Below are 12,476 nucleotides of genomic sequence, written 5' to 3' on the forward strand. Positions count from 1 at the left end.
AAAGATAAGAAAATAAGATAAGAAAAATAAGATAGATAAGAAAATAAGATTTTCTTATCTTTGGAATATGCTCCATGCTGAAATAAGAGCATCTCCTTCTCTGTTTTCAGGAAGACCCTCAAGAGCTTCCTGTTTTCGCAAGCTTTTAATTAAAATTTTAATAATTTTAATAATTTCTTTTATATTTTTATTGTGTTTTAACTTGTGATTTTTAATATTCAAGTTTGTACACTGCTTAGAGATTTACATATCAGGCGGTTTAAAAATATGATAAATAAAATAAATACATAAATAAATAAAATATTAGTGCAAACATTCAAATCCATTTTGTATAATATTGTGTGTGCACACGAGACCACACGGATAAATCAAGATTCATAAGATATTTTGAACATGCAAGAGTCAAGTATGAAATGAATAAGTATGGTTATATTATTGCACAAAATATGGCAAAATAAGGTATCCTTTCTATTTAAAAATAAGAGCATATATGTATACGTTCCTGAGGAAGGTTTCTACAAATAACACGTGCGCCTACAAAGCAGTGTCAACACTCAAGAAAAGCTTCTGTGTATAATAATGTGGCATGCCATCCTCACGCTAAAAGTAGCTTGAAAACACACACAAGGGATTTTCCTTGAAGAGGTATCACAAACCTGAATTGTGATGTCTGTAGGTTTGCTGAGGGCGAAACCACCAGTAAGGATCGACGTTTGCTTCTGGACGTCTTCCCCTGTAGACCTCAGCAAAACAAGCCCACATAGCAAGAAAAGGCTGCAACTTACCTAGTAGAGAGCCTATAAAGATGACAATTTGCACAGTGGTAGTAAAATGTCTATACGTCTGTTCTTCCTGGTCCCCCTCGTCTCCTAAAGTCCCGATCCAAGGGGCGCTTCTGTTGATCCCCACAATGTGTGCACTGGATGCGTTCAAAGCCCTGGTGACAGCCTGATAGGGCCCGCGTTCACTTTCGTTGCCCGAAACCCAGCTTGCATTGTAACCCATGGTGAGGAGCCTGCCTTCCTCCTCCTTATCTAATGATCACCCCGGTAGGGCTCCAGTGCTGTTCACAAAACACAGCAGCCCGCCGGGAAAATCTCATCATGTCTCCACGGAGTTGCTGGATCCTGGGAAGTCGCTTTCCAGGACTCTGCCTGATCCAGACTTGCATTCACCGCGGAATGAGTGAGCGGGGCGGGTGGGGGGAGTGATTGTACCTCGCGGCGCGGCTGCCCCATATTTCTTGCTTCTCCGCGCCCGCTGCGTGTCGTCAGCGCGCCGGCAGTGCCACAAACATGGACCAAGATGATATGCAAGCCTTCGTTAGCCATGCCACCGAGTGGTCCCTCCCACGCGAGCCCAGTGACTGCAAGCGGCTTGCACTAGAAGGGGACACTGACTTGGCTAGCTGTTTCCTCGCATGGCAAGGCTTTGCTCAGCTTTCCTTGCGAGAGAATCGGAATCTCTTCTCTCGCTTTGAAAGCCGAAAGCAGTGCCTTCTCAGTCTTTAGTGAGCCACCAAATCCCATGTGGGTTCCGATCCGCGTAGCTTTATATTAAAGGCAATTCACTTTCAAACGAGCAATAACACTCAGGGAACGCTTGAGCAGTAGCCTCCACCTTTGGCCCTTCAGTGGCTTGCGGGCTCCATAGATTGTAGTATTATAGCAGCAGCCAGCAACTCTCTGGAGAATCGGCTCTCCGCTGCTTGCTGGCTGCTTTGCCGACCGTACTGCCTACCCGCTTGATACTGTTTTCATTGACAGAGTCAGAAGAAGAGACAGAGAAAGGGGGGGAGATCACATGACCCTCAGCAGAGGGCTTTGATTTTGGTGGCAGCCATCTTGCCTTTGAAGCTGTCAGCTCAATACATGAGAAAAACCAAAAGGGGGAGAATGTTTTCAATCTTCAGAATGAAAGTTTATATCAGTTCCTTAAATAACTTTGACTGTTAGAGGAGAGGAACACTCCTAGAGCACCTTTCTTATGAGGCAAGGCTACAACACCTGGTGCTATTTAGTTTAGAAAAAAAGACGACTTCAGGGAGACATGATAAAGGTCGATAAAATCATGCATGGTGTGGAGAAAGTGGGTAGAGAGAAATCCTTCTCCCTCTCACATAACACTAGAACCAGGGGGTCATCCCATGAAATTGAGTGCCAGGAAATTTAGGACCAACAAAAGGAAGGACTTTTTCACACAACACATAATCAACTTATGGAATTCTCGGCCACAAGGTGTGGTGACAGCCAACAACCTGGATGGCTTTAAGAGGGGTTTGGATAACTTCATGGAGGAGAGGTCTATCAACAGCTACTAGTCAGAGGGCTATAGGCCACCTCCAGCCTCAATGGCAGGATGCCTCTGAGTACCAGTTGCAGGAGAGTAACAGCGGGAGAGAGGGCATGCCCTCAACTCCTGCCTGAGGCTTCCAGAAGCATCTGGTGGGTCACTGTGTGAAACAGGATGCTGGACTAGATGGGCCTTGGGCCTGATCCAGCAGGGCTGTTCTTATGTTCTTAACACCTAATATAGTCCGTACCTTTTAGTTGATTAAAAATTACAGACAATATAGCCAAAGTTTAGTTGGTAATTTTTTCTTTCTTTCATAAATAACTTTAAGTACTTTACAACTTCTAGGGCTAAATCCCATCTCCAGTCTCTGGGTGTATGCAAAATAGGAAACCATAGTGTTCCTCATCTGATAGTGATGTGACCTTGTATAGTCTTGCTTTTACAAATGGCTACAGTCAGTGAGGTAAAACCACAACTGTGTCATGGCCCAGACTGTCACAGCCCCTACTCACAGAATGGACTGAGTCAGATACAGGGAGGCCCCAGCCCTGTATCTTGACACAAGAACCTGAGAGAGCCCCAGTATTGCAGTCCCTCAAAGAATGAGCTCCGTGGGGCCAGTGCACCCTTGGAGCCCAAGCCCACTACAGAGTTGGCCTCTCCCACACCATTGCACCCCCCCCCATCTGCATGCCAAGGGTGACAACAAGCTCGGCAGGAGCAGATAGAGTGAAGGAGTGCCAGACTCCAGGCCAGAAGGTTGCCCCAGACCAGTCAGCTTCCACTTTCCAAGCAGAGAGACGGAGCCCAGGCAGGGTAGTCTAGGCTTAAGGGCTCAGTCTGCCTCTGGCTGGTGTTGAATCAACTTCTTCCCTTGGACCTCTCCATTGTCCTGTAGACTGGCCTCGCCTTGCAGGTAACCAGGACAAAGTGAAAATTTGGCTTTTGAACTGACTGACTGATACATACTATGCCAGTGCACATGACTCCTCATCAAGTAACATGGGCTTGATGTTAAATTCCCAGAGGCTTTACAATCTAAAATAGATCATGAAAGAAAAACAGAGGGACAGACAAGAATAGGGAAGGAAGAATGTTGTTGGGCAAATTCTATTATACATATTTAAAACTTGGTTATGGTAGGAAATGAGATTTAAAAGGATAAGCCAGAAAGGCCACCACATGCATATTCAAAGAAGTTCCACATGTAGGGGGCAGATAGGAAGAACTGGAGGAGTTGTTTACAGTAACTTAAGTTTTAATTGACATACTCCACACTTTGCTGAAGAAGGTTCTAGGAGCAGCAAAGCACTGGAGACTTGCAATGTCTTTGAAATATGTTTTATTTACATATATACAAACAGAATATAGTACAAGAACTCCTGCAGTAAGCAGCAGTTCCTCAGATACCTTGTACAATCCCCTTACTTCAAGTTTCTTTCCAATCACTCTTTACTGTCTCTGTTAGAGGTTGTTGATTTTTACCCACAACAGGTAAAACAGCAGAGCACTAAGGAATGAGCACACACTCCAGTTACAGAGTAGGTAGCAGAGGATGGTTTGGATATTGCAGCTATTTAGAAAAAACACATGGAGATCCTTGTATGACTAAACACCAAACATTTATTGGTTAAATACACTTAGATAGGAAAGACCTATATCTAATCTAAAGGACTACATAGTGGATAGGTAAGAGAGAGAGATGTTTCCATCTGCTCTCTAGGAGGAAAGGAAGGATTGTGACTCAGCACAGGAAGTGCTGCAGAGTCAGTTCAGGGGTCATAGAGTAGGGACAGATAGGGAGACCCTTACTCACTGTCTCTACCCCCAATGCCCCTAGTGGTCATTAGGACAGTTGGTGCAAAAGGTCAATGCACTGGAAGTTCATCTCCAACAGTCTCAGTGTCCCTCCCCAGCTGGAGGGGTGTTAACTTCTTCAAGTTCTTATGGACATCTCATACAAAAAACCCCAGATCCCTAACTTTCAGGAACTTATCCCCTTTCATTAGCTCCATTTGATTAAACATCAACCATTCATCCTGTCTACTTTACAGAAGGTGGTCTGTCAACATCTGTAATAATTTTTTTGGAAAGGAATACTGGTTTAGTTCCAGTTGTTGTCCTTATGATCCATTTGAAAACAGTATTTTTGAAAATGCTTCCTTTTAACCATCCCAGTAAACCTTCTAACATTATTATCTTATTAAAAGAATATGATGTTTATTAAGAAGCAAAGAGGTCACACCGATTTCAGGAATCTTTCTTGATGTAAAGTACTGGGTGATGTATTTCCACTAAGTGAAAAGAAGGCAGATTAATAACCTGTCCATAATTAATCACTGAGAGCATTATTTCACACCAAAGCCAAGGATGGCCATAGATTGCTATGCTTTTTAGCAGAGATGGTAAAATCAACTCAGTAAACTACAACTACTATAGTACAGCCAACCTAGCAGGAATAGATTTCAGAAATCATATTCTTTATCATTAATCAAAACTCTGGGCCAAGAAAAGTGAGATTTTATGTGTTATTAGATCAATTAATGATGGCAGTGTGAGAATAAAAATAAAAATAAAACTACTTTCACAGCCCCCTGTTGGGTTAAGAAGAGCCTCATTGGCTCTTGATTGCTACTGTAAGGAATTTTCTTTTGCATATTAATTATCAGAAGACCAAAGTTGTGAGGTTCGCTAACTCCCCTAAGAAGTTGGTCAATTGATGGATTTACAATCGAGCAGGTAGACTGCTATGCTTCAAATATCTAGGGGTAGTTTTTCATGCTAAAGGTAACTTTAATGCTTATAGAAAATATGTTATACAAAATGCTCAGAAAAGTGTCTGTTACATTAACCTTTTTTCAAACTAGAGGCAGGCACAGATTGCGCTATATACTGACTTTGTGTCATTGGAAACTAGCAGTAGACTGGTCCTTGGCTAAGGGAGCATTAATTCATACAGCCTCTCCCCTTCTGGACACAGGTAGCAGCTAGTGACAAGGTAACTAGTTGCTAGCAACTCAAGAGTGTACTGGTGACAAAATGGAGGTGTTCTTGTCCTGTATTTTATAGTGAAACAAAAGGGGGAATGCTTTCCAACTCCTCCAGAGATTGACAGCTCTGAGGTCCAAGGGAAAGAGTCAGTGTATCCCTGATGTAATGCTGGCCAATCCAGGATAGAGGTTTTCCCTCCAAATTGGAGGTCCCTCCTCCTAATTGGGCTGAACTAGCACATTCAGAGGCGAATCTATGGTGGAGCAGCCAGGGCACGTGCCCTGGGTGCCACTTGGGGGAGTGCCAGTGCCATCCTGCTCCCCACCCCCTCCCCAATTCACATTTTTTTAAATAATTTTTTTTAACCTGTAGCCCCTTTGGGGGGCTTCCTAAAGGCCACGGGGGTAGGGTCTGCAAGTCCCCCCTCCCCCGCTGGCCTCTTAGATCACCACCACAGCCCACCCTGGGCTGATTTTCAGGCCTGGTCGGGCCTACAAAGATCAGTGTGGTGGACATTTTGGAGGTCGCCGCACATGCTCAAAAGGCCTCTGTGAGGCCTGGCAAGGCCTAGGACCTCGCAGGGACTATTTGAGTATGTGCAGTGGCCATTTTTTAAAATAAAAAATGGCTGCCAAAAACAAAATGGCTGCCGTGCATGCTCAAATGGCCTCTGCAAGGCCCTAGTCTAGTTTGTTCCCTGATCTAGGGAGTTGGAAGAATGCAAAGTTGTTGGCAATGGACCTGAGCATTTAAAAAAAGATATAAATGACACAAAAGTAAGTGAACAAAACATCTATATGAAACCACTGGGTCAGGTCATTTCCCAGTTTGGGGTGAGATTTCATCAATACACTGATGATACTCAGCTGTATATTGCCATCCCAGACCATTCTAAGGATGCTTTTTCTGTGTTTACTCGATGCCTGGAAGCTGTTAAAGTCTGGATGAATCAAAACAAGCTGAGACTGAATCCCACTAAGACTGAACTACTTTTATTCAGCCCTCGTATCGGCCAAGAGCTGAAAGTGAACCTTGTTTTAGATGGGGTGTTGCTGCCCCCAAAGGAGATTGTTCGTGATTTGTGGGTCCTTTTTGGACTCGCGTCTCCTGCTTGAACAGCAGGTAGAGGCTGCGGTCAGAAGTGCTTTTGCCAAGCTTCATCTGGTTCGCCAATTATGCCCTTACCTGGATCGGCAGGCATTAATGACAGCGACCCATGCCCTTGTTATGTCCCGCTTAGATTATTGTAACGCTCTCTATCTAGGGTTACCTTTGAGGATGATCGGGAAGCTGCAGCGGGTCCAGAATGCAGCAGCTCGCCTACTCATGGGTGCCAGAAAATATGACAGGGTAACACCTCTCCTACAGTCATTGCACTGGTTGCCTATTTGCTTCCGAGCTCAATTTAAGGTCCTGGTTCTGACCTTCAAAGCCTTGCGGGGCCTGGGGCCTGTCTACCTACAGACCCGCCTCTCTCATCCAGTCACATCCCATCTGGTTAGATCATCTCAGATGGCTCTTTTGTTGGTTCCTGATTTCTGAGAGGTTCAGGGCTCTAGGACCTGTGAAAGGGCCTTTTCAGTTGCTGCCTCACTTCTTTGGAACTCTCTTCTCCTTCAAATTCGTTTAGCCCCTTCCTTACTGATCTTCAAATCTCTATTGAAGACTTTTCTTTTTCGCCAGGCTTTTGCCCTGTAGTTTACTTTTTTTTGTTAGTTAGTTACTTTAGTTTTTAATTTAGAATGTAATTTTTAATGTTGCCTTGTTTTGCATGTTTTTGTGCACCGCCCAGAGTCTTTGGAGGGGGAGGTATATTAAATGTTCCAAATAAATAAATAAATAAAATCCCTTAAAAAGACAATGTTGGTTTAATACCTTGTAAGCTGGCAAAACTGAAGGGTGGGTGGGAGAGGCAATGAATAAAGTGGAAATATTCACTCGCATGCTGTTTAATTCTCTATATAGAGTTCTATCTTTATCTGCATATTTGTCAAGCCATCTGATTATAAGGTTTGTGGGATTTCAGACTTGGAAAGTGCCTGCCTTTAACTTGTGTGGTGCTTTTAAAAAATAAAACTGTAAGAATTCACACCCAGAAATGTTGCATTTGCAGTGTATTGCCATACCTGTGTTGCACAGTCTTACCATACTGAGAAATGGCTTGTCTTTTGAAATAAGTGGTTAACATGCTGCAAATTATTCCCTTCAATTTAGCTGAGTTGTACTCGGGTTTTTATTGCCTGTGTGCATCCCAAGTAGATTTGCTCAAGTTTCCTTAGAAAGTTATATTTTAGAATGTCTTTTTTAAAAAATCAATGCAACTCCCTTTTTACTTTGAACACAATTGTTTTTAAAAGACACATTGAATAGTCATGCTGTGATTCTAATTGACTAGTGCATTTGATAAATTAGACATAAAGTTTACTGTCCAGTCTGCCTATTGCCTGTCTCTGTATTGAATAAGGGAGGTTGTAACTTATCCAAGGCACCATATTTGTGTGCCTACTTGGTTTATTTATGACAGAGCTCACTTTTGAAAGCGTTATAATGCTATGACTGTGGCTGATGTCCTCCATCCAATACACCCTATTATAGGCCATATGCTCTTACTACCTTAGTATCTGTCACAGCGACAGATAGGAAATGGAATATGCGTGCAACAGAATTGGGTTTTTTTTGTTTTGTTTTTACCTTTAGACCCAGGAAGCACACTGAATCAAGGACAAAATTGCACCTATGTTTACTCCTGGAGCAGAGTTAAGGGAAAGCTGGCTGATTGGTTATGAGGTCAAGCAATTTGTCTCTTTTTAATTTTTTTCATTGGCCCTTGGTGTGCCTTCCCCCTTTCTCAGCCTGTAGCTACTTCGCAGGAAAGCCAGCTTGCTCTAGCTGGTAATATTTTTCCCCTCTGCATGCAAGGGGACAGGGGCAACCTTTTACCAAACCTTTGCAGTGTGACAGAGACAGAAAATTGGTGATGGTAGTGCAGGGTAGATTATTGTTATAAATTCTCTCTCTCTCTCTCTCTCTCTCTCATACACCATTTTTCTGTGGCTAGCTGCAACTTCCACCTTCTTCCTGATCAGGCTGCTGGATCCAAGCCTATTGTAAGCTGCTGGATAATTTCAGATTGTTTGGGGCCCCTAGGATTTCCCATTGCAACCATCTTCCTCTAAGGCAAAAGCTGTTTGGACAGGGCGGGGGAAAACCATCCCTGAATTTCTTGGAAGCAGCAGCCTGTAGTGAGGTGTGCTGAGGTGGCAGAGCATTTGCTAAAGAGAGCTTTCACTGCTTAGCTCTATGGAGGCATGCCCAGCACATGGATGTGCTGTGTTTCCTTGGGAAGGCGATTGGCACATATGTGCCACATGTGTGGTTGTATGTGTGTATGCATGTGTGTATTGCCCTTTCTACTGAAACCCCTGGTAACTTGGCAAAGAGGCACCTTTTAATGTGGTGATTCTCTTTATTTCGCAGAGGGAAAGTAACTGGCCCTATCCACCCCCAGCACAGTACCTCTAGTGACTGTTGCTGTTGTCTGTCTTGTGTTTCTTTTTAGATTGTGAGCCCTTTGGGGAGAGGAGTCCATCTTATTTATTTTTTATTTCTCTGTGTAAACCGCCCTGAGCCACTTTTGGAAGGGCGGTATAGAAACTGAATGAATGAAAGTGTGTGTTGCACTTTCTTCTGAAAGTTTCTAGAGTTGTATTTTTAAGCTGATATATTGCTGGTCAATGACCAAATAAACTTATATCTTTTAGCTGATATTATGGTAAAGTTATCTGAAAGATGGGTGTCAGATGTTTGGACAAGGGCACAATTTCAGTGCTTGCCCTAGGCACTATTTTCCCGAGATACGCCTCTGAGCATGTCTAAGCTGAATCCAGTTTGATCTAGTTATCTACTGTGAAAAAGGCTTAGGCCTGTAGCTTGATGGCCCTGTCCTCTCAATAATGAAAGTAAAAAACCTGTTGAGCTAAGATGGGGGCCTGCATTTTGTCATAGAGGGTTTCTTGAAACAACAAGCCTTTTAAAATAATTAATTCAAGCTATTGGACCATAATATACTGTGGCTGTATTATCTGACAGTTTGTGGTAAAGTTCCAGTGTGGTGGATGGGGGAGTGAAAGGGGGAATAGGAAATATTTTTGGAGGAGCGCCTGGTAATCCCTGCTAACTGGGCAAAGAGGCACCTTTTACCATGGTGATTCTCTTTATTTAGCAGGGGGAGAGTAACTGGCCCTATCCACCCCTAGCACAGTACCTCCAGTGACTGTTGCTGGTGTCTATCTTATGTTTCGTTTTAGAATGTGAGCCCTTTGGGGACAGGGAGCCATCTTATTTTATGTATTATTTCTCTGTGTAAACCGCCCTGAGCCAATTTTGGAAGGGCGGTATAGAAATCGAATTAATCATCATCATCATCATCATCATCCTTCCTATCTCTTGGAGTCATGCCTGCTAGCTTATTGGAGATGTTTTGTTCTTGTTGGAGATACAGCCCCTGGTGGCATAAACTCTTAGCACTTGCAACCCTATTTAACATTAGGGGCATTAGGGTAGAGACAGCTAGTAAGGGCATTATCTCTCTGACCATGCTTTCTCTACTCTGATGATTCCCCTTTTGTGAGACTAATAGTCTCAGGTTTCATTCTCTCACTTCCGTCTTCTTCCTTCCCCCCTTCCTGTATGTAGCAACCCTCCAGGCATGTAGGCTTATCTATCTCCCTGATGAATTTCCAAAATAAACTACTTTATTTATAACTAACTCCATGTCTCCAGACAATATTGATTAGCAGTGCTCTCCTTACCTTTGCATTTTTGCTGCCGCTGGGGTAGATAAATAAATCTCCCCTCCAAGCTTTCTAACAGTTCTTGGGGAGCAAGGCATCTCCAAGAAACAAAATTACAGACCAAATAGGAGCAGTGCCAAGGACAGATTCCAGAAAATAACAACTGTCCCTGGTTAATAGGGACAAGTAGAGTTTATGCAGTGGCCCTATCCACCGCCAGCACAGTACCTCCAGTGACCGTTGCTGGTGTCTGTCTCACATTTCTTTTTAGATTGTGAGCCCAATGAGAACTTTGGGGACAGGGAACCATCTTTGTGAGCCCTTTGGGGACAGGGATCCATCTTATTTATTTATTATTTATTTATATAAACTGCTTTGGAAACTTTTGTTGAAAAGCGGTATATACGTAAATATTTTTTGTTGTTGTTAGTAATCAGGAAAGATGTGAAAACTCTCTTGGAGCCATTTGCAACAACAATGTAATATGGAACCAATTGGATGAGGAATTAGCAAACATCTCTGTTCCCTCAGAATGAATTTAAGCCAAATATCTTTGATTTAGTTTTCTATAGTAAAATAATAATCATTTTAAAAACAGAATAAAATTCAATACCTGTCAATTTATAATGCTTTTACCTTAGCTTTCTCCACTTTAATTACAAATTTAGAGGATAAAATAAGTATAATTACTGCTGCATCAAAATCTTAATTTAATGACAGGAAACACCGGCAGGAGTTTCTTTAACTCTATTCAAACTAAGTTTTATAAATTCAGGTTTGTCTACCTAAAAAGAGACATCTTGCCTCTGAAGCTAGAGGTGGCCTATAGCCACCAGACTAGTAGCCATTGATAGACCTCTCCTCCATGAATTTATCTAAATCCTTCCTAAAGCCATCTAGGCTGCTGGCAGTCACCACATCCTGTGGCAGAGGATTCCACAAGTTGATTATGTGTCATGTGAAAAAGTACCTTTTATTGGCAATCGGTTTTTGTTGGCAATCAGTTTCATCAGATGACCCCTGGTTCTAGGGTTATGAGAATGAGAGAAAAACTCTCTCTCCACACCATGCATGATTTTATAGACCTCTATCATGTCTTTTCTGTTGGAAGTGAAGGACTCTGCGCTGTCTCATGTCTCAATGACAGAGGGGTACAGTCTAGTGCAGTGATTCTCAAACTTGGGTCCTCAGGTGTTATTGGACTTCAACTCCCATAATCCCCAACCAAAGGCCACTGAGGCTGGGGATTATGGGAGTTGAAGTCCAATAACACCTGAGGACCCAAGTTTGAGAATCCCTGGTCTAGTGAGTCAGAGGGCTAGAGGGGTCAAGACATTGGTCATTCCTCCTCTCTACTGCTCTGACAATATCCCTTTGGTATGTAGATTGCTACACTCAGGGACTTCCTTCCTGCCTGCCTCCCTTCCTTGCTTCTTTCTTCTTTTCCCTATCACACACACTTGCCTCTCTCTGCACCATGTGTGCACAGAGATGCAGACAGCATCTGTCTGCATCCAGCTAGCTAGCTAGCTAGATTAGAGATACTATCTCTCCACTTTCCTATCTAGAATGGAGTCCTCCACTAAAGATTCCTCATATTGATTTGAAACTATGAACTGGCTCCAAGTTTCTTTTGGCTCTTAGCAGACACGCATGCCTGGGCAGACTCCGCTGTGTTTTGCCTCTGTGCACTCTGCTGTAATAGATGGGTATCTCTTACCAGAGAGAACTCCCAACAACTTCTCAGTGCGGGAAGGTGGGAGAAGATAGACAGAGGGGGATGGCAGAGTGCTGGTTAATAGGAGAGGCTGGGACAGAGGCAAGATTTGAAGTTGGAGAGTCATATTACCGGATCTTGTAGTGGGTTTGGGGCGTGGGTGGCACTGGGGTGCAAGGCTGCCATTCAAGGCTCACTATTATCCCTTCAGGTAGTCAAGGTAGAGCTGTTTGTTATGAACAGAAGTCACCCTGGTCCTTCACTATAGGGATCGCAACTTCTTGTCGATTTCAGGAGCCGCACCCTTGCACTGGCTCCGCAGCCATGGCAACAGCTTCTCACGTTTGCTTTGTGCTCCCATGTTCGAAAGGGGCTTCCCTTCTTATACCTTTTCTTGGTCTCTAATCTGGCTCTCCTATTGGAGATGCCACGATCTTCCTCATGTCTTCAAGAAGTATCAGCAACCTCCCATCACAGGATCTCTCTTATGCCATATAAAGGTCAAGGATCTGGGGTGTGAGGGTCGTATCTGACACTGTTTACTGGACCAAACGGAGCTGTTTCTTTCTCAATGTTCTCAAAATATTCCTGTCTCCTCAGGGGTGACAGTTGGGATCAGCTGTTTAAGCAGACTTGAGGCACCTTTTTGGTACCAAGAAATTGTTAATAAGTTAAAGTCC

The 12,476-nt window shown here is 43.3% G+C and overlaps 1 protein-coding gene across 1 annotated transcript in view; it reads right to left on the reverse strand.

Annotated features, from left to right (window-relative positions):
* Positions 1-1,408, reverse strand: part of GPR176 (G protein-coupled receptor 176) — a 66,745-nt gene extending 65,337 nt beyond the window's left edge. The window contains exon 1 of the mRNA XM_053284253.1: positions 786-1,408. Coding sequence (XP_053140228.1) covers positions 786-1,005 — 220 coding nt within the window. The 5' untranslated portion in view covers positions 1,006-1,408. The remainder of the gene's footprint in view (positions 1-785) is intronic.
* Between the last annotated feature and the right edge of the window lie 11,068 nt (positions 1,409-12,476).

Source organism: Hemicordylus capensis, chromosome 1 (genome assembly GCF_027244095.1).
Source record: "Hemicordylus capensis ecotype Gifberg chromosome 1, rHemCap1.1.pri, whole genome shotgun sequence".
In the NCBI taxonomy this organism is placed as follows: Eukaryota; Metazoa; Chordata; class Lepidosauria; order Squamata; family Cordylidae; genus Hemicordylus; species Hemicordylus capensis.